This window comes from Herpailurus yagouaroundi, unplaced genomic scaffold (genome assembly GCF_014898765.1).
Source record: "Herpailurus yagouaroundi ecotype Mexico unplaced genomic scaffold, PumYag 163, whole genome shotgun sequence".
NCBI classification, from domain to species: Eukaryota; Metazoa; Chordata; class Mammalia; order Carnivora; family Felidae; genus Herpailurus; species Herpailurus yagouaroundi.
This window is the reverse complement of record NW_024412404.1, coordinates 17,627,970-17,646,770: the sequence shown is the minus strand read 5'-3', so window position 1 is coordinate 17,646,770 and position 18,801 is coordinate 17,627,970. Positions and strand designations below refer to the sequence as shown.

Genomic DNA, 18,801 nt, shown 5'->3' with positions numbered 1-18,801 from the left:
GGCTCAGTCGGTTAAGCTTCCAACTTCAGTCCAGGTCATGATCTCACAGTTCCTGAGTTCGAGCCTCATGTCAGGCTCTGTGCTGACAGTTCAGAGCCTGGAGTCTGCTTCAGATACATTCTGTGTCTCCCTCTCTCTCTGCCCCTCTCCTGCGTGTGCTCTGTCTCTCTCTCTCTTTCAAATATAAAAATAAAAATTTTTAAAAAAATTTAAAAAAAGAATGCATGTCTTTACTGCTGACAAAGGTAAAAGAATATATCCTTTCAGTTTTGTTTTTTCAGCCAGTCAAAGATGCCAGGTTTGAGACTTAGAAAGGTAAACCTTGGTAAGAAGTGATAGATAGTTTGAGCCCTTGCCTTGGGATGAAGATTGAGGTTCTCTTGTCTGAGTCTGCTGTGTGCTATGGTGTCAGTGTCCTGGGTTGGGGCTCATTTCCTGATTCTCCTGATGTGATTAGCCTGTTCTTATTGTTGATCTGTCACAACTTGTCATTCTTGCCCTTAAGGATTAAAAGGTCTTAGGATTCATTATAATTACTGGTTCTTCTGCCCTTACAATTATAGATATTGCACTGTCAGCACAGAGCTTGACACGAGGCTTGAACTCACGAACCATGAGATCATGACCTGAGCTGAAATCAGGAGTCGTATACTCAACTGATTGACACGAGGCTTGAACTCACGAACCATGAGATCATGACCTGTGCCGAAATCAGGAGTCGTATACTCAACTGACTGAGCCACCCTGGTGCCCCAGAACACCTTTGTTAGGAATCTCAAAAACATGTTGGCTTATCTATATAGAAATAGTGTTAAAGATGTGGCAGTCTTAAGCAAAAATCTTAAGCAATGAAGTGAAACCTCTCAGTGTTTAAACAGTCCCTTCGGTGCTACTCTATCTAGCACTGTAGATACCGTCTCAGAATCCACAGATAGATGTAGAAGAGGCATTTTGCTTTCCAGAAAAGTTCTGTATGTTTTTTTTCCAGTTATTTGACATTGAATCCCTTAAGTGTTTTTGATCAGCCACAAAGGCAAAACCTGCAGAAAGAAAAATATGGGAAAAAATCAGGAAAAGGTATATCTGGTTAGATATCTTAGCTTCTTCCAGCAAAGAGAAAAAAAATGGGCAAATAAATACCAGTTTAAATACGATCTAATCAGCAACTGGAATAGGTCCTGAATAGATACTGAATATGCTCAGTAAGTCTTTGCTGAATGAATAATTGAATGAATATTTGCTATGTTCAAAACAAACATGAATAATACTATTATCCTGCAAAAATTTGTGTCTACTTAATAAAAATATTTAATGATTAACTTACAATAAAATTTGGTCTACAGAGTAGTTGCAAGGGCTGCTGGGTGGCTGGGTCAGCTAATCATCTGACTCTTGATTTCAGCTTAGGTCATGATCTCTGGGTTCATGAATTTGAGCCCCATGTTGGGCTCTGCACTGACAACGCAGAGTCTTCTTGGGATTCTCTCTCTTTCTCCCTCTGCCCCCACTCTCTCTCAAAAATAAATAAATAGGGGCACCTGGGTGGCTTAGTCGGTTGAGCATCCGACTTGGGCTCAGGTCATGATCTCACAGCTCATGAGTTCGAGCCCCGTGTCGGGCTCTGTGCTGACAGCTTGGAGCCTGGAGCCTGCTTGGGAAACTGTCTCCCTTTCTCTCTGCCCCTAACCCACTCGTATTCTGTCTGTCTCTCTCAAAAAAATAAATAAATATTAAAAACATTAACAATAAATAAATAGTTAAATACATAAATAAAAATAATTTTTTTTAAAAGGAAATGTTAAAAAAAAAAGAATAGTTCTATTGGGATACAGAGGTATGAAAATACTGGCCATAACTAAAAGGACCATGTTAAAATTATATTAACTGAGGAATACCACCACCAATCAATAATAATCGAGATAAAGGCTCCTATTTTCATTGTTTTGAAAATCAGATTAAACTAGTAACATAACACATTATAAAGGGAATGTCTCTGCTGAAAGAATAGGCTGGATTCTTCCATTTCAAAAACACTATTTTCCCATGAAGCTCTACCATGAGGATTTATCATTGGCAATTCTTCATATAGTATCCTATTTACCAATAAAACAAATTATGATACTATAATTCCCCAACTATTCTATATTTCAAATTATTTACTAATGCAGACTAGGCTTTCTTCAAATTAGTTAGAATTAATGGCCTTTGCTTATAAAGTCAAAATATCTTTTATTTGAAAAAAAAGTTGAAATCTTATGATTCAGGGAAATTAAAAAGTTTATGCTTAGTTAAACACATTGCAGTTAATTTTTAAAAATCATACAGTTTAGCAGTAGAAATGGTTGAGTGCTTTTTTTTTAAAGACCCCACTCTGGGGAAGACCAATTTGTAGATAAACAGCCCATACCCAGCAGCACTGCATAGCTAATGTCTAATGTGTGGGAGTAGGTTAGAAGCAGCTCAGACTAATGAGGTTAACCCACATACTCTAATCACCCAGACTTGCACAAAGCAGGCAAATAACATAGAAGCAGGGAGCATTCAATTTATTTCTAAGTGAATCCTGCCTTTTTTGTATTCCAGGGTGTCACCCAGTAGATGGTAGGTGTTCATTTCCCACTGTTTCCAAATCTCTTTCAACTTCTAGCATTGCATTTCCCCTAGCTAACGGATTATGGGCCATAGGCAAGATGCCTTCTAATTCAGCATCAGCCCAAGAAATTGTAAGGAGTCACTTCCTGTGGGCTGGGAAGGTGCCTCTCATCTCCTCACCTTATGTAGAGGTATACATGGGAGGCCACAGCCTACAGACTCCCAGGGACTACTCAGTCTGCCTGCCTTGGGAGTCCCAAGGTCTTTGACCTCCTATAGGGGCTCAGCATTCTTGTTGTTATTCACTCTATAATTTTTAAAGATCACTTCCAATGTAAAATCCTTCTAGAAATGCTTAGCATGAAGAGGGTTGTTGGGAAAACCAGTAGAGCTTGATAAATTAGGAAAAAAGACACATTTTAATGAAATCTGGGGTAAGGCCTGTCTGAAACAACATTTTACTTTTTGTGATACTCAGGTGTGGTTGGAAAAATCTTTTTTTTCCCAAAGTAGAAATATACGTATTGTTCTATTGTGTTATTGTTTTATTTTTTACGTATATATATGCATACACACACACACACACACATACACACTCATTGTAAAAGCCTTCAGACAACTCAGAAATCTATAGAGAAAAGTGTTAGTCTTCCACTCAGAGATAGTTAGTGTTAGTGTTTTAGTATAAAGTTTTCTAGATTTTTCTATGGCTTTACAAGAAATGGTTAGTATTTTAGTATAATGTTTTCTAGATTTTTCTGTGGCTTTACAAGCATTCAGATAATTATAGGGTATTTTAATAGGGTCAGACTACTAACATTATTTGGTAATTTTTACATAATTGCTATATGAGCAGATATACATTTTCACCATCATTTTTAATTATTTCTTTGTATTCCATTGAAAAATGTACCATTTGTGTTTTTTTCCAATTTTTTATTAATAGGAAGGATGTTCTTATACATATGTCTCTGTATATGTGTCTATTTGTTTCTTTGCTATGAATACTTAAAATGGAATGGTTGTGTAAGAGAACATGTCCTTTAAAAAATTTTTATGGGGTGCCTGGGTGGCGCAGTCGGTTAAGCGTCCGACTTCATCCAGGTCACGATCTCGCGGTCCGTGGGTTCGAGCCCCGCGTCAGGCTCTGGGCTGATGGCTCAGAGCCTGGAGCCTGTTTCCGATTCTGTGTCTCCCTCTCTCTCTGCCCCTCCCCCGTTCATGCTCTGTCTCTCTCTGTCCCACAAATAAATAAAAACATTGAAAAAAATTTAAAAAAATTTTTATAACACTTGCAAAATTGCCCTTCAAAGCATTTGTATCGATTTACTTGCCCACCAGTATTGTGGGTGAATGCCCATGCTTCACACCCTTGAAAAGCATACAGGTTAGAAAAATGGTGCTTTAGAGAGGATGTACTTCCATTCTAAGAGCTTAGGAGCATGGAAAGCTTCACGTGGACGATGTGGTTGTGGTCCTGGTTGCTGAAGACAGTCACCATCACATAACTAGGGCATTCATTCATTTGCCAGATGGTAAACTCTGGTTTTTCTTTTATAGTGTGCTGTCATATCTTGAACCTCCTGTGTTCTTCTCTCTAGATTGAGGAAGACACGTGGCAGAAATACTACTTGGAAGGAGTCTCAAATGAAATGTACACAGAATATCTCTCCAGTGCCTTCGTGGGTCTGTCCTTCCCTACTGTTTGTGAGTAAGTGACCATTAACCATGTGCTCTTTGGCTCTCAGGGGTATTTAATGTGCCCCTTTCAGGGAAGATACCTTATGCCTGCCCAATACAGCTGGGGTACTCAACAATTACTGAGGGTAACCTGTGTGCTCTGTCTTGTGTGGTGAACAGGAAGGTGGGTCATTACATGGTCTCTGCCTTGGGGATTTCTGCTGGCCCTACTTTTCCCCACAGCTCTGAGAACCTTATACTTATGGGAGTTACAATAGGGCATCCATTTTCAGAAAATAACTCCTTCCGAATCAATTACCTATTCACTTTATGCATTAAATTATGAACCACAGTGTTCCTGCATGTCTTGAATTAGGCTCCTGTGGTGTAGACACAGTATGATGGGTGGCAGGAACCCATGTCTTTTTACCAGGATGAAAACAAATCTTGCCTGCTCCTTGATGAAAGGAATTTTAATATCTTTCAGTCAATTCAGATCATAGAGACATCCGAGAAGCCATTATTCAAAGTGCATTCAAATACTGCTGAGGAAATGTGGAACCAAATGTATGGAAGGAGGCCTTGAGAAGCTCTTAGCAATTTAGCTCCTGACATGAACAACCACCATGTTATGACAATGAGAAGGCTTAGCTTTTCCTTATTATTGGCTCAGCAGGATGGATTTGAACAAGAGGCAGCCCCAGCTGGTCATGGCCCCTCAAAGTAGCATAGGTGATCATTTAAGGGATATGAACTCAAGAGTTACATGGGTCCTGGACCCCGAGAAACTTCCATCATGATGATGCCTTAGATTTCCCACTTGGAATCTCAAATGTTGGGTGCAAGTCAAACAGGGGTTTTGTCCCCTATGAAAGCATAAACTCCCTGGGAATGTTGAAACATTAAGCCTTGTTAATCCATTGACACTTTAGCAAAAGATTTGATAACCTCAGTCTTGCTGATAAAAACTGGGCAGAAATAGGGGACTCTTGGAACCACTGGGCTGAGGATGAAAAGCTATTCCCTTGTGCTGAGTACCTACAAATGAAACCCACCTTCTGGAAAGGGAGGTCTGAAAAGGATAGTCCTGGGGACCCTTGGGCTCTTCTGTCTTCTAGCTTTCTGTTCTGTGCACAGCAGAGAGGGGACAGAACACCTGGGAGGTGGTGTTTACCTGGAGACTCCTGTCACAGGACACAGCAGGTGTACTGTGTCTGTCCCTGGGCCCAGACCCTAAGCAATCCAAAACGGTTTGGCTCTTTACTGAAATTTCCCACCCTGTCTCTAAGCGAAAGTTTAAACGCTAAATGGACTGGAAAAGTGAATAGGTAATTGATTCGGAAGGAGTTATTTTCTGAAAATGGATGCCCTATTGTAACTCCCATGTGTTCCTTTCTGGGAGAGCTATTTCTCTTTCTGCCACAGAAAGAAGTTAACCATTCAGAGGCCTCAGGTCCTGGAACATTGAGGCTGTCCCAGGGGATTTTCTCCACCTTGGGGTTTGGACTGCCTAGGATAGAAAGCCCAGGAGAATTCAAGACTTTTAATAGAGGCTGGTTCTATGTTAAAAAAAAAAAAAATGGAGCCCTCCTATATAATGTAGGGGTGGTCTGAGCACACGGCAAAGCTGCCAATGCCCAGAGGGGTCCTATGGCATTGGGGGCATTAGCAGAGGTGTGTGTGAAGATGCCCTCCTTCACTGTTGATTTTCCCTGGCTTGACCAGTGTTTATATCTACCATGAGTGCTTCCTCGGAAGCCTGCATTCCCACTGCTTTTCTTACTCTGCTGCGGAGAGCCAAGTCAGTTTGTTTTAAGAGCATTAAACCGCAAGGTTAGAATTGCTCCCCCTAGAGGCTGCAACTGGGATACCCACAAGGTAAATTTGACTCCCTTAAGTGCCCTGTGCAGTGTTTCATTTCTTAACAGTTAATTGCGAATATTTCAAAACAGTGGTATTTCACATAAAAACCAGATTTTTGGCCTCTCTTGAAAACCTGATGTGCACTTGCATTTCTACCAGATGCTAACTGGCTCTAATTTGTTGTAAAGAAGGGGTTAGTGTAGGTCCTCCCCTCTCTGTTGTCTTAAACCAGGCCAGATTTGCATTGATACCCTGGGCCTGGCCCCACTGCCATGTGACTTTGTCAAGAACTCCCTGGGTGGTGTGAAACTTCACTGCCCTTCGGAGCCAGCTCAAGAGCTGGACACTAGTGGCTGCTGTAAATATTTCCTTTGATGGATTTGCATGTTTAGAACATGTCCTGAGGAGGAGAGAATCTTTCAGACACACCTCGTTGTCAGAGAATTTAATATTTGTTCAGCACAGCTTCTAGAATACAAAAAAAAAAAAAAAACACAAACTTCTGATGTGAGTGAGAATGTGTTCAACTTAGTGCTATTATTCGTTTAACACAATGATACAGCAGAGGTAGGAATAATCAATAAAGAAAGGACATTTAATGAGATTTAGGAACATCCCAAAACATTGAAGCTCTCCTCAAGCATTTGATTATCTGGAGGCTTAATTATCTGTGTTTTCTACTTTAAATTAAAGAAAAGCCATAACTCAAAGTTACCAGCAGTTTAATGATAACACTCTTCAATTCAGGTTAATTAAAGCACAGCCGTAATTAGAGTGTAGTGTTGTATATCACCGGGCTGGCGCATAAGTATTTTCATTACAGTAAGAATTGGCTATTCAATTTCGAGATGACATAAAGGACGCTGAAATATATTTTAAGCTGGTTCATGTAGAAGAAAAAGAATTGGGGAATATTCTGGGGACAATAAAGCACAGATAAAATATACAGATTTTCAGAGTGGTTTCTGTAATTATGTGCTGCATTAAAACAATATGCAGCCAATAACGTCTTAAAGCATGAAAAGAAATACATTTGCTCTTCCCCTAGCTGGCAGTATGCCCCCTTGCAGGGTGGGATCACCGCCCAGGAGAGCTTGGAGTTTTCTCAGAAGCCAGGAGAAACGTTCTGCCAGGAGATAAGGGAGCAGGATACACGGATGAAATTTGAAGTTATTTCCCCAGAGAACAGAGTGGGGAAGAGGAGAGGCAGGAGGGCCGGAAGGCCCCCACAAGGCAAGCTTTTTAAAAATTTCTAGTGGAGAGGTGTTCCCTCTTGCCCGGGGGAGACTCACACCAGCTATGTCCTCAGACTTCTGGGCACCGGCCTTGTGGCCTCACTGCATGTGTCATCAGAAGATGCACCTTTGTTCCGTGTGTCACTAACTTAGACAAAACACAGTACCATTTCTAAATATTTCATTTACGTCTTCTCATTTTATCCACACAACAATCCTGTGGTTTCTATGGATGCCACACTTCCTGGTTTATGAGCAAGGACACTGGGACTCAGAGGATGTTGGTGCCCCTCCAAAGCCACCTAGTGCACAAGTGACAGAGCCAGGGTTCTGATGCTGGGCCTGTGTAATTGAGAGCAGCTTGGAGGAGCTGCTGGAGGAAAGCTGGCTAATTAAGAATCTCCCGGGGAGTGTACTAAGTGGAGAGATTTCTAGGCTCCGTCTCCAGAATGTAATATCTGGGGGAGTCCCCCACATCTGTACTTTTTTTATAAGCAAAGACAGGTGATTCTGATTCAAAGTCTGATGCCTGGGACCTCCCCCTACCCCCTCCTTCCTCATCCCTCTACACCACAGGCTGGAATAAACTCCCCTTACTCCGCACTTTGGGCTCAGTCACTGGAATGTTTCTCTCTGATTTTAGGCAAATCATAGAATATAGGTGGGCCATATTTGACAAGCTGATGTTAACATTTGGGCTTTTGTGTGAGTTTCCTTGCCACCACTCCTGCTTCACATTTTCTTCAATCTCCCGGAAGACAGGCTGAATGTACACTCTGCCACGCCAGGCACACTCCTGACTGCTCTGCCCTCTCTCCATGCCTTGTCCAAATCAGTATAGGAAAAAGGCATTGGGGTGCTGAGCCCTTTAATGCTCTCGGTGAGGTTTCCACTGGACATCATGAGAGCAACTTCAGGCTGCAGAGAACAGAGAAGCGCTAAATGCCAAGATGCAGAGGAAATAAGGACAATTCAGGATGCAACCCACAAAGGTGCCTCTTGGCTTTGTTGGCAAGATCACGGTGGCTATGTCCTAGACCTTCCCCAGGATGCCCTTAGGGTGTTCCTTTTAAGAGCCAGCAACTCCTAAGCAACCCCCCTTCATTTTGCATAGCTGGCTTGCCCCTGGGTCTGTGTGACAGTACGATCAAGGCAAAGGAGCTTTGGGATCTGAAAGAGAAGGTGCCATCCAGTGTGCTCTGAACACCACAAAACCACCAGCTCCCTCTCCCTCCCATTCCCCACCTTCCCCAGCAAGGGACCATGGAGGGTGCGAGGGGCCAGCACCAAGCTTGCAGGAATCAAGGAGCTGCTGTCTGAGGCCATGTTTGCCACTAAAGGGTCTTGTATTTGATCGGTCCCCATAATAGGATGATGCTTGATATTGTAGAGTGTGACCTTGGAATCTCAAACCCTCAGAGCAGCCACTTGGTGGACGTGTAATTTGGGACAAGGTATTTGATTTCTCCATACCTCCTTCCTCTGATAGTTTACCAGCTGCCTGACTTGGGACATGGTGTTTACCCCAGGATCCTCATCTCTGAAATAGGAACATTACTTATCTCTCAATAGTGCCGATATTCTTTTCCCTCTCCCACCTCCTCTTTTCGCACCTCCTCCAGTCCTGTCCCATCAAGTACAACATAAGCACCAAGAAAGAAAGGGATTCCATTGTGGCATTTCCAGGTTATACTTACTCTTACCCTCTAGAAAACGTCTGCAGTCAGTCAGTGGTCTGTCAGTCATCAGCCAGTCAGTCGACTAGATATTTAATAAACTTAGGATATGTGTGCAGTGTGCCAGGCATGGTGCCAACTCTAAAGGAAACTGCAATTAGATTTAATCAAGTATGCACACCTTAAACGATTAATGACAGTACTTATAAATGAAAAGTAAAGAACTCTGTTTCCCTACAGTGGCTGCTTTCAGAGAGTTTTAAGTCTGGCGAAGAAAAATAATACCCAGGGCACCTGGGTGGCTCAGACGGTTAAGCATCCGACTCTTGATTCGGCTGAGGTCGTGATCTCATGGTTCATGAGATTGAGCCCCGAGTCAGGCTCTGTGCTGACAGCGTGGAGCCTGCTTGGAATTCTGTATCCCTCCCTCTCTGCCCCTCCCCCACTCACATGTGTGCAGGTGCTCTCTCTCTCAAAATAAATAAATAAACATTTGGAAAAAAAAGAAAGAAAGAATACCCATCCTCAGAGAGAACTAAGCACCTATGGAGAAGTATTTGATGGGTGCACACTGGAGGACAGAGGCTGAGAGAGGGGGTGAGAACTCCCTGTAGGCTGAGGGGTGGGCAGGAGAGGCTTCCTAGAAGAGAAGACACTTGAGCGGTGTCTTGTAAGGAGATTGGATTCAGAGAGGGAATAAAGAGGGAAGAGGGAATTCTAAGCAGTAGGCAGTTGGGAGGCTGGGAGCCACATAGCATCTCTCCGATTTTCCAACAAGAGCAAACTGATTTCCCTTTTAGATGGGAGAAAGAGACAAATCAGATTTCTTTTGACGTGTGATGTTTTCAGGGGGAAACAGCGACAGAGTTTTTTTTTTTTTTTGTCTGCCTCCAGACAAGAAAGTGAAGGCAGAGGGGAGACCAGAGAAGTGGGGAAGGAGGAGCAGGAAGAAACCACAGGTTCTGAGGTTGGGTTATGGCAAGAACACCATGTTCCAGGTCCTGGCTTTCTCAGTGAGGGTATTCGTCAGTCATTCATCGCTTGCAAAATATAAAAGCTTAATTGTATTGGGTTTTACAGCTCAGAGGGGATTAGGACAAAAGATGCATTTAAAATACAGTGTGTCTCTCTCTGTCCCCCTGCAGCTGATGGAGTAGTTAAAATTCAGATTTGATGTGGAGTATTTAATGCCTGGGTAACTTGGGGGAACTCTGGTCAGATCTTCGCGGTGCTATAGGGCAGGAGTTCTGCCCTCGGTCTAGACGTGAGCATGGATGCTTTTGTGATGACTGAAGACAGTGTGGAGGTTGGAGGGGGCTTCTCCATCCCCTCGTCCACCTGCATTCAGGGCTCCTAAACAAGAAGAAAATCGTGCTGTGTTGTTCTGCATGGACAGATCTTTCCAGTGAAGCTGCTTGAGGGAGATTTAAGACTACCTGGGGAAAGCTGGGTCTCCTGTAAAATGAAAACTAGAGCCACTTGAAGTTGAGTTCTAGCAGATCGGTAGATTTTAGGGAAGGATTTCTGAATTTGAACATGGAGCAGAGAGAAGCTGGCAAGCCTGATTGTCATTTGATGGATTCATTTAGCCAGGCTGCAGAAATGAGAATTTTGTGAGAAATTGTGGAGGGACTCAAGTCTCACCTTTAAAAAATATTTTTCCTGAACAAAGTGGCCCTATTCATCCAATTATTTGAGGGGTGGTATTGTAGTTAAGACAACATTTATGAACACAGATAGGAATACAATATTTACAATGATTTCTACTACAGAGACCCAGAGATGACCAGTAATCTTTCTACATGTTAGTGAATGAACAAATGACCCTAAAAACTGTTAACACTTTTTTTTTTTAAGTTTTGAGGGAGAGAGAGGCGGGGGAGAAGGGAATAGAGAGATGGAGAGAGAGAGAGAATCCCAAGCAGGCTCCACAATGTCAGTGCAGAGCCCAATATGGGGCTTAAATCCATGAACCATGAGGGGCGCCTGGGTGGCGCAGTCGGTTAAGCGTCCGACTGCAGCCAGGTCATGATCTCGCGGTCCGTGAGTTCGAGCCCCGCGTCAGGCTCTGGGCTGATGGCTCAGAGCCTGGAGCCTGTTTCCGATTCTGTGTCTCCCTCTCTCTCTGCCCCTCCCCCGTTCATGCTCTGTCTCTCTCTGTCCCAAAAATAAATAAACGTTGGAAAAAAAAAATTAAAAAAAAAAAATCCATGAACCATGAGATCATGACCTGAGCTGAAATCAAGAGTCAGATGCTTAACTGCCTGAGCCACCCAGGTGCCCCTAAAATCTGTTAAACTTTTAATCGAAGGCCACAGAGACAGTGGCACATCTAGAATTCTCTTCAGGAGGGTCAAGGAGGCAGTCCATTGGAAATGAGATGTTAGGGGCTTCACTTGATATTAGGTCCACATAACAAACACACAGTTTACATTTTGTTTCTGACTAATAATAGTAATACAGTTTTCTAAAATGCATTTATTCATATTTTAGGCAAATGCTCACTGTCTATATCAAAGAATGTAGTTATTAATAAAATCAAGTGTCTCAGGTGTGGTAGTGGAAATATTGTGAGTGTGTGTGTGTGTGTGTGCACGCATGCGTGTGTGTTTGAGGTGGGGGTGTTCTGAAGCCCGCTCCACCTCTATCAAAGCTATTGGGAAATGAAATCTGAACATCTCCATGAGCATTTTAAATCACTTCCTTTTTCTTGGTCCTGAGTCTTATAAATCCTGCTGTTTCAAATTTCCTTTAACTAGATGTTTCCATTTCGAGAGCCTATCATTTTAAATCAAAGCTCCTAAATCTGAATCTTTTTCATTCTAGCCCCTAGATCCTAAAGATCTGCTTTCCCAATGCACAGTATTTACATCCACATCTACTCTGATTACATGCATCAGCCTGACATTGCCAGGGTCCCTCTGGATCGCAGAAGAGGGGCCTGTATTTCAGGGGAAGCTGGGTTTGCAGGGCACAATGAAAGCTACCTCTTCTCTCTTCACCCACTCACTCCTAGGTGACTCATCTTCAACAGCCCCAAACCACATCTTCACACACCCTGCTTGGGCACATTCGAAAGTACAGGTTCTGAGACAGGTTTCTCTTCTTAATTCACATCAGCAAGCAATCTTTCTAGTCAAGGAGGCTGATTTAATGGCAAGAACAATTTATGTCCCTCTGGGTAGGTAGAAACAGTTGGACTCTAATTCTTAAGAGCCTTTGTTCAGGAACATCTGGGTTGAAACTACTGTATTTAACAGATGATGCTAGCACTAAAAAAAAAAAAAAAAAAAAGGCCTTATATAATGTCATTGTCAAATTTGGTAGATCTCTACTTAATAATTACCAAGAAAGCAATCTAACTTGTTATTACAACAGTTTTATTGCAGATTGCTGGTTTAAGACCTTTTTGTGACAAGTGGCATTTTTTTTTTCTGGAAAAAAGTCATTTCTGTTCCCCTGTAATTATTTTCACAACCAGCAGCAACTTCCTGCATTGGACATATTGGGACATTTTATTTTAGAAACAAGAATTGAATTCCTGCTAACTTATGGCTGATTTTATCCTGTTTTCCATTGTAAAGGCGGTCTAGCTTCTCTTTCTTATATCCTCCCTCAACCTAAGCCCCTTTCTCATCCACCCCCGGTCCTATCTATGTGGAGACACTGAGTAAAACCATAAGAAGGACTATAGGAACTGGATGAGCAAAGCTTATTTTGCTTTACCAAAAACAATGGTATCAATGATACAAGTAAATATTTAATCTCAGGACATCAATCCTGGCTGGTCTGAAGACGTGTTCTGAGAAGCACACCCCTTGTAGGAGGATCTGTAGAGATTCCCAAGGATAAATTGCTGTCTGTATCTTAGAATTGTATTTGTGTTTTGGCACATTGATTCAAGGCGAATGTGAGATCCCCAGAGTACATCGCTGCTATTCTTTTTTTCTATATCCTTCTTTTCCAGTCTCTTTGCTTCTAATGAGCAAGTTAAGAGGCACCTTGTTTCAGGATTTGATTCTCAACTCCCAAGCCTTCCCTGCTTCGACTTTCCTAGTTTACCACTTTATCTCTTATGTATACTTCCAGCACCTCATGAGATTCTGCTCCCCTGTCATTCCTGCATTTAATCATCGTTTATTAAATGCACCTTGCACTCTTTGCACTTTGCAGAATTCCAGGGAGACAAAGCATGTGTCTTGCACCGAAGAAGCTCAACTCGAGGGCAGAGAGATGAGTAAACAAGTGATTACCACACCCCAGCACTCCTGTTCCTAGCCTTGGTCTGTTGGGGGTCTCCAGGACCCCCCAACAGAGACTGTACCTCTGCTGCAGCCTTGAGCCCACCACCCTAGATTGGCTAACTCTCTGTGGCAGGATCTAACAAAAAAACCCTGATGTTTAATAGGGGGGATGTAGTTCTGTTTCTAGTGCAAATTGCAAATTACTCAAGATGTGCTTTTTGCGGACATGCAGAAGATACTAGTTAGAGCAGAGATTAAAAACTTAGGTGTCTGTAGGAGGCAGGAGTGAGCAACAAAGAGTGAAGAATGAGGAGGTAGGGTCAGGAGTGCAGGGGACCTTGGCATAGTGGAGAGCACATGTCCCATCCAGAGGTATAAGGGCATCAAGCTCGCGTCCCTTTTAGCCATGCAGAATGTGGCTCCAGTGTGGCTATTTATGATTGACTTATCAAGGAAAGCTGAAAGGCTAGTTTTTATATGAAATCACCTGTTAGTATCTCATTCTGAATTTTTAAACATGCTGCACTGCCTAATGCTCCATGCTGGGCTTCTGGCCACCACTGAGATTTAATTTCCACTTTTGGCCTTTCTTCATAAAGGCCATTTGACCTTGAGCAAGTTGCCCCTCTTTGTCATCTCTGTGAGAAGGGCAGGCCTGAATCCGATAATCCATGGTTGTGGCACTATTTGCATATGATTACTTTGTTGACATCACTCTGTCCCTGCCCTCTCCCCCTTTGACCAGTGAGTAAAGGCTGGGTTTGGGTCAAAGAGCTTCTTAAAAAGAGGCTTCTGTAAAGCAGTGTAGAATCAGTCATCTTAGATACGGATTTGGAAGTCATGAGAGAGGACTCAGAGATCTCCTTGGTCCACCCTGCTAGGTTAAGGAATGTGCACAAGGCCGTGTAGATTTTACTGACTATCCTGCATTGGAAAACTTCTCTCTTTTTATACCTAGTTGGTAAATGATATTGTAGTACCTAGGAAGACATAATTCACCATTACTGTGGACTATTTCTTTGCTTCTACCAACAGGATCAGGTCATTAAAGCCATTAAGGTCCATGATCCCACGAACCACAGAGACCCAAAACAGAGTGGCCAGCTGCTCATAGGGTATCAGCATATCGGCCTCTTCGTGACATGTGCTAAGAGCAGCTTTCTCCTTGAGATTTTGGCATTTAGCTGTTATTTACATTAGAAAGTGGTTACCTACCCTGGTAATTTGGTTCAACAAATATTGCATGAGCCATCTGATATTTTAAACAATTGAAGCTCCACAAGTAACAGCCCCATAAAGGGTGCATGTTAGCAGTTCTCTGTGGGACATAAATTAAGAAGAGCGTTTTTCCAGCTGTAGTTGGATACCTGGATTGGTGTTTCAGCAAACTGCGTAATCAGCACAAAGCCCAGGTCATTAGAGTCTGCTGGCAAGAATCAGCAAACCTGCAAATCACCGGGAGAGCCCAAATGTGCCTAGATGAAGTGGTCCTTTGAAATCTGTCTGTTGAAAGCAATATGAAGACCGTGACCTCACATGTAGGAATGAGCAATTCAGTCCTCTTCCCACCGGAGAGCATGAGGCCTTCACCAAGCCCTTACCTGCAAGCAACACAGCGACAAAGTCTCACACATGATTATGTCACTTTTCTATTTGAAACCAGCCCAAAGCCTCCATTTCACTTAGAATAAATGACAGACCAGCAGACTCATTGCTGTGGCCAGCAGTCTTCGCAAACTTGCTCCTGCCTAGCTCCCCGACCTAATCACTGTCACTTGTGACTTTGCTCACCCTGCTGCAGTCCAGCTGCTCTCGTAGCTGATCTTCAGACACCCCAAGTTCCTTCCTGCCTCGGGACCCTTGCACTTGCTGCTGCCATTCCCTGGAAAGATTTTTCTCCAGAGCCCCATTGCCTGCCTCTTCTCATCACCTCCAGGGCTCAGTGCTCTAACTTCACTTTCTCAGGATGGTCCTCTTGGACCACTGCAGATAACACATCTTCCCAGTTGCCCTTTTTTGTTTGGTTGGTTGTTTTGGTTTTGGGGGTTTTTGTTGGAGGAGAGTTGACACACAGTGTGACATTAGTTTCAGGTGTACAACATTGGGACAGTTCTGCATGTTATGCTGCATGCTCACCACAGGTGGAGCTACCATCTGTCACCATACAACGCGATACAGTACCATCGACAATACTCCCTATGCTGTGACTTTCATCTCCTGACTCATTCAGCCCATAACTGGAAGCCTGTACCTCCCACTCCCCTTCACCCATTTTGCCCACCCTCCTCCCACTCCCCCTTGGCAACACCAGTTGGTTCCCTGTATTTATGGGTCTTCCCAGGTACTCCTCGTCCTCTTCAGTTGTTTTGTTTTCTGCACAGTGTTTTCCTCCTCTGGAAATGTATTACCACTTGTATATTTGCTTTTTATCTATCTCTCCCAGTAAGAAATAGGCTTCCCTGGGGCTAAGGATGTGTATCCTGCCAGGTATTAGTTGGGAATCTTGGGCAAGTTAACATGGGTGTTCTGAGCCTCAGTTTCATCACCCGTGATATAGAGATATAAGTAGATGTTGGAATAACTGAGGCCATCTCTCTCTCTCTCTCAGGGATATTGTAGGGATTAAAGGAGAGCACCAAGGACGGCCCTGACTTGTGAACCGGCGCACCCCTACCCCCTTATGGGGCTGCAGCCATCAACCCATCAATAACCATCAACTCACTTCTCAATCTATCAGTCAGCCAATGTTTTATTCTCCAGAAAGTCCTTAAAACATATGCTCATTGTTGATACTTGTCATATAGAATGTATGTAATTCTTTTGTGTGTGCTTTTATTTCTTTGAGTATATAAATATGTATTTTCACCTAATTGTATCAAATAATTTAGAAGTTTGTATCTATATGACAATTATTTATTAATCTTATACCTTGAAATATTCTTCAAAAACTCTCATCTTGAATGCTAAAACCATATTGTACCATACTTTACTTAACCACTGCTTCATTATTAGACATTTAGGTAACTTTTTTTTTTATTCTGTATAAATATTACCACCTTGAACATCTTTACCCATAAATACTTTACTGGATCTTTTATTATTTTCTTAGAAACCCAGTAAGCAAAACCTTTCATTTATTTAGCTTCTGTGTATCAGTGGTTCCATGGACAGTACTATGGGGAATTCCAAATGAGTCCCAAACTTTTTTTTTTAAGTTTTGTTTTTATTTATTTTTTGAGAGAGATAGAGAGCAAGTGGGGGAGGGGCAGAGAGAGAGAGAGAGAGAGAGAGAGAGAGAGACAGAATCCCAAGCAGGCTCTGTGCTGTCAAGCCCAATGCAAGGCTCGATCTCACGAACCCTGAGATCATGACCTGAACCAGAGTCAGGAGTCGGAATCTTAACTGACTGAGCCACCCAGGAGCCCCTAAATAAGTCTCAGACTCTTGAAGAAGTCACACTGGTTGAGGAGATAAAGTTCAGACACAGAATGCAATGGGGAGCAGCCACAGCCAGTGTGCGGCTGACTTCGGGTTGAAGGAGGTTGTTGCAGGTTGTTGCAGGTTGTGGCTCTCTGGGAACAGAGAGCCAGAGGGTGGCGGTGGGCTACAGAAGAGCTGCACAGAAGGTTGGACTTGATGGGGGCCTGGGAGGAAAGGCTGGAAGAAGAGAAGGCATCTGGGGGAGGAATCGCATCAAGGCAGGAACGAGGCTACCTCAAAGCAGGCTGGGCTGCAAGCGAGAACACCGGGCAGATGAGGTGAGACAGCTTGGATGAGGCCAAGAGTGACGGTGCCACAGTCATGTGCTGGGCAGTTACACGGAGGCTAAGGATTATTACCATCATTCTGAGCACACAGGGGTCTGCTCGGAACAACAATATGAGCCATTTGTACAAAAGACCGAAATGGAATCCAAATAACAGGTCCAGCTGCTCCAAATACCTCCCTCCTCCTGCAGTTAACATTTTACTACCCGACTGAGTAACTAATGAATCTGGCCCAGCATAAATCCCCAGGCACAAATCCCTGCTTGGGGTCTGTGTCTAGACATCCAGACCTGAGTGCAATTTGCACTTTGAACATTCAGCGCCTTATCACTTGCGAGAAATCAGGTTTAATGGGGAGGATGGGGAGGTGTCGCTCCCACCCCCTCCCTTTGGCACAGTGACTATGGAATGGAGGTCCCTGGAATAATGAGTGCATCGGGCGATGGAGAGGTCGTAACAGTGTCGTGTGGCTCTGGTCATTCAGAAGCACTGACTGGGAGGTTTCTCCATCTCATTGCAGGCTGTGTTTTGTGAAGCTCAAGCTCCTGATGATAGCCATTGAGTACAAGTCCGCCAACCGAGAGAGCCGGTAAGTTTGCCACAGCCTGGTGGCCGGCCAACATTTAAGAGATGTGAGAGTGCACTAAGAGTCTGGGTCTCCCCACTTGTTTCTTACACGTTATTGATGTACTTGGAACCCTGATGCAGCACATTTCGGGCCCTCGGGCACTTCTCATGGCGTACCCAACCAGATACTGCCACTTCCATCTCATGCCCCAGTGGGCATTCAGAAAGTGTTTCTCCAGAGGAGAGTGATGAGGCATCCAGATCGCCAGCTGATCATGCCAACTTGCACTTTTTACCCTCTGTGCACAAAATCGGGGACAGCCCCTGTCCTCAAACCCCTTTTTACTGCGGTGAGCGTGAAGCAGGTGGATTCTGGCCTCCTTCACAGCAGGGATGGGGCAGGGCTGTGATGGGACACGCCAGCTCTCCCGATAGCCAAATTGCAAGCAGCCTATTGTGTACCATATGTGCTTTTCCCGGTGCAACCGAAATCCAGGTGGCAGAGTATCAGCTTCATGCAAATTAGTCAGGAGAGCAGGCTCAGAGGCAGGAGCCCTCTTTATTTATTTATTTTGCAGCTAATTATGTGCAGATCAGACTGATGAGGGACTGGGTCTGGTTGAAATAGATAACAGCCCAGTCAATATATGAGTTCACACTGGAAGAAGGAAGCATCCCATTAACAGGGGATTTTGTTGATGAAGGACTATATGTATAACAGATAAAATAGAGTTGCTTTTTTTGCTCCCCAATTTTTATCAATGGGTTTGGAAGAAAGAGCTCATTGAGAAATGCATGGGCTTTTTGTCCTCTGAAATGACAAAACCTACAGCTAGGTTTCCTCCTAGCTATAGTGAATAAGTCTTCCTATGGATGCCCAAATGTAGAGTGCAGATACCCTCTGACATATGTCTTAATACAGTGAGTGCAGGGCAACAGTAGAACATGCCTGCTATCACCATCTAAGGAGTTTTCATTATCTGGATGAATAACTCAATGAAGCCAGACTTCCAAATGTATGGTCTGTCTCTGACAAAGAACAAAGCACAATGAAAAAACACTGGATTGTAAGCAAGTCAATCAATCCAGTGTTTGCTATATTACCTTAACCACCAGATCAGATTGCTCACAAAATCTGATCAAAGGCTAAGCTATTTTGAAAGTCCAAATCAACCAA

General features: G+C 43.3%; 1 protein-coding gene across 39 annotated transcripts in view; it reads left to right on the top strand.

Moving 5' to 3' along the window:
* Positions 1-18,801, top strand: part of KCNMA1 (potassium calcium-activated channel subfamily M alpha 1) — a 736,361-nt gene that overhangs the window by 570,175 nt on the left and 147,385 nt on the right. For all 39 annotated transcript variants that reach the window (XM_040485497.1, XM_040485500.1, XM_040485499.1 and 36 more), the window contains 2 exons: positions 4,194-4,303; positions 17,578-17,646. In XM_040485497.1, the coding sequence (XP_040341431.1) occupies positions 4,194-4,303; positions 17,578-17,646 (179 nt within the window). The remainder of the gene's footprint in view (positions 1-4,193; positions 4,304-17,577; positions 17,647-18,801) is intronic.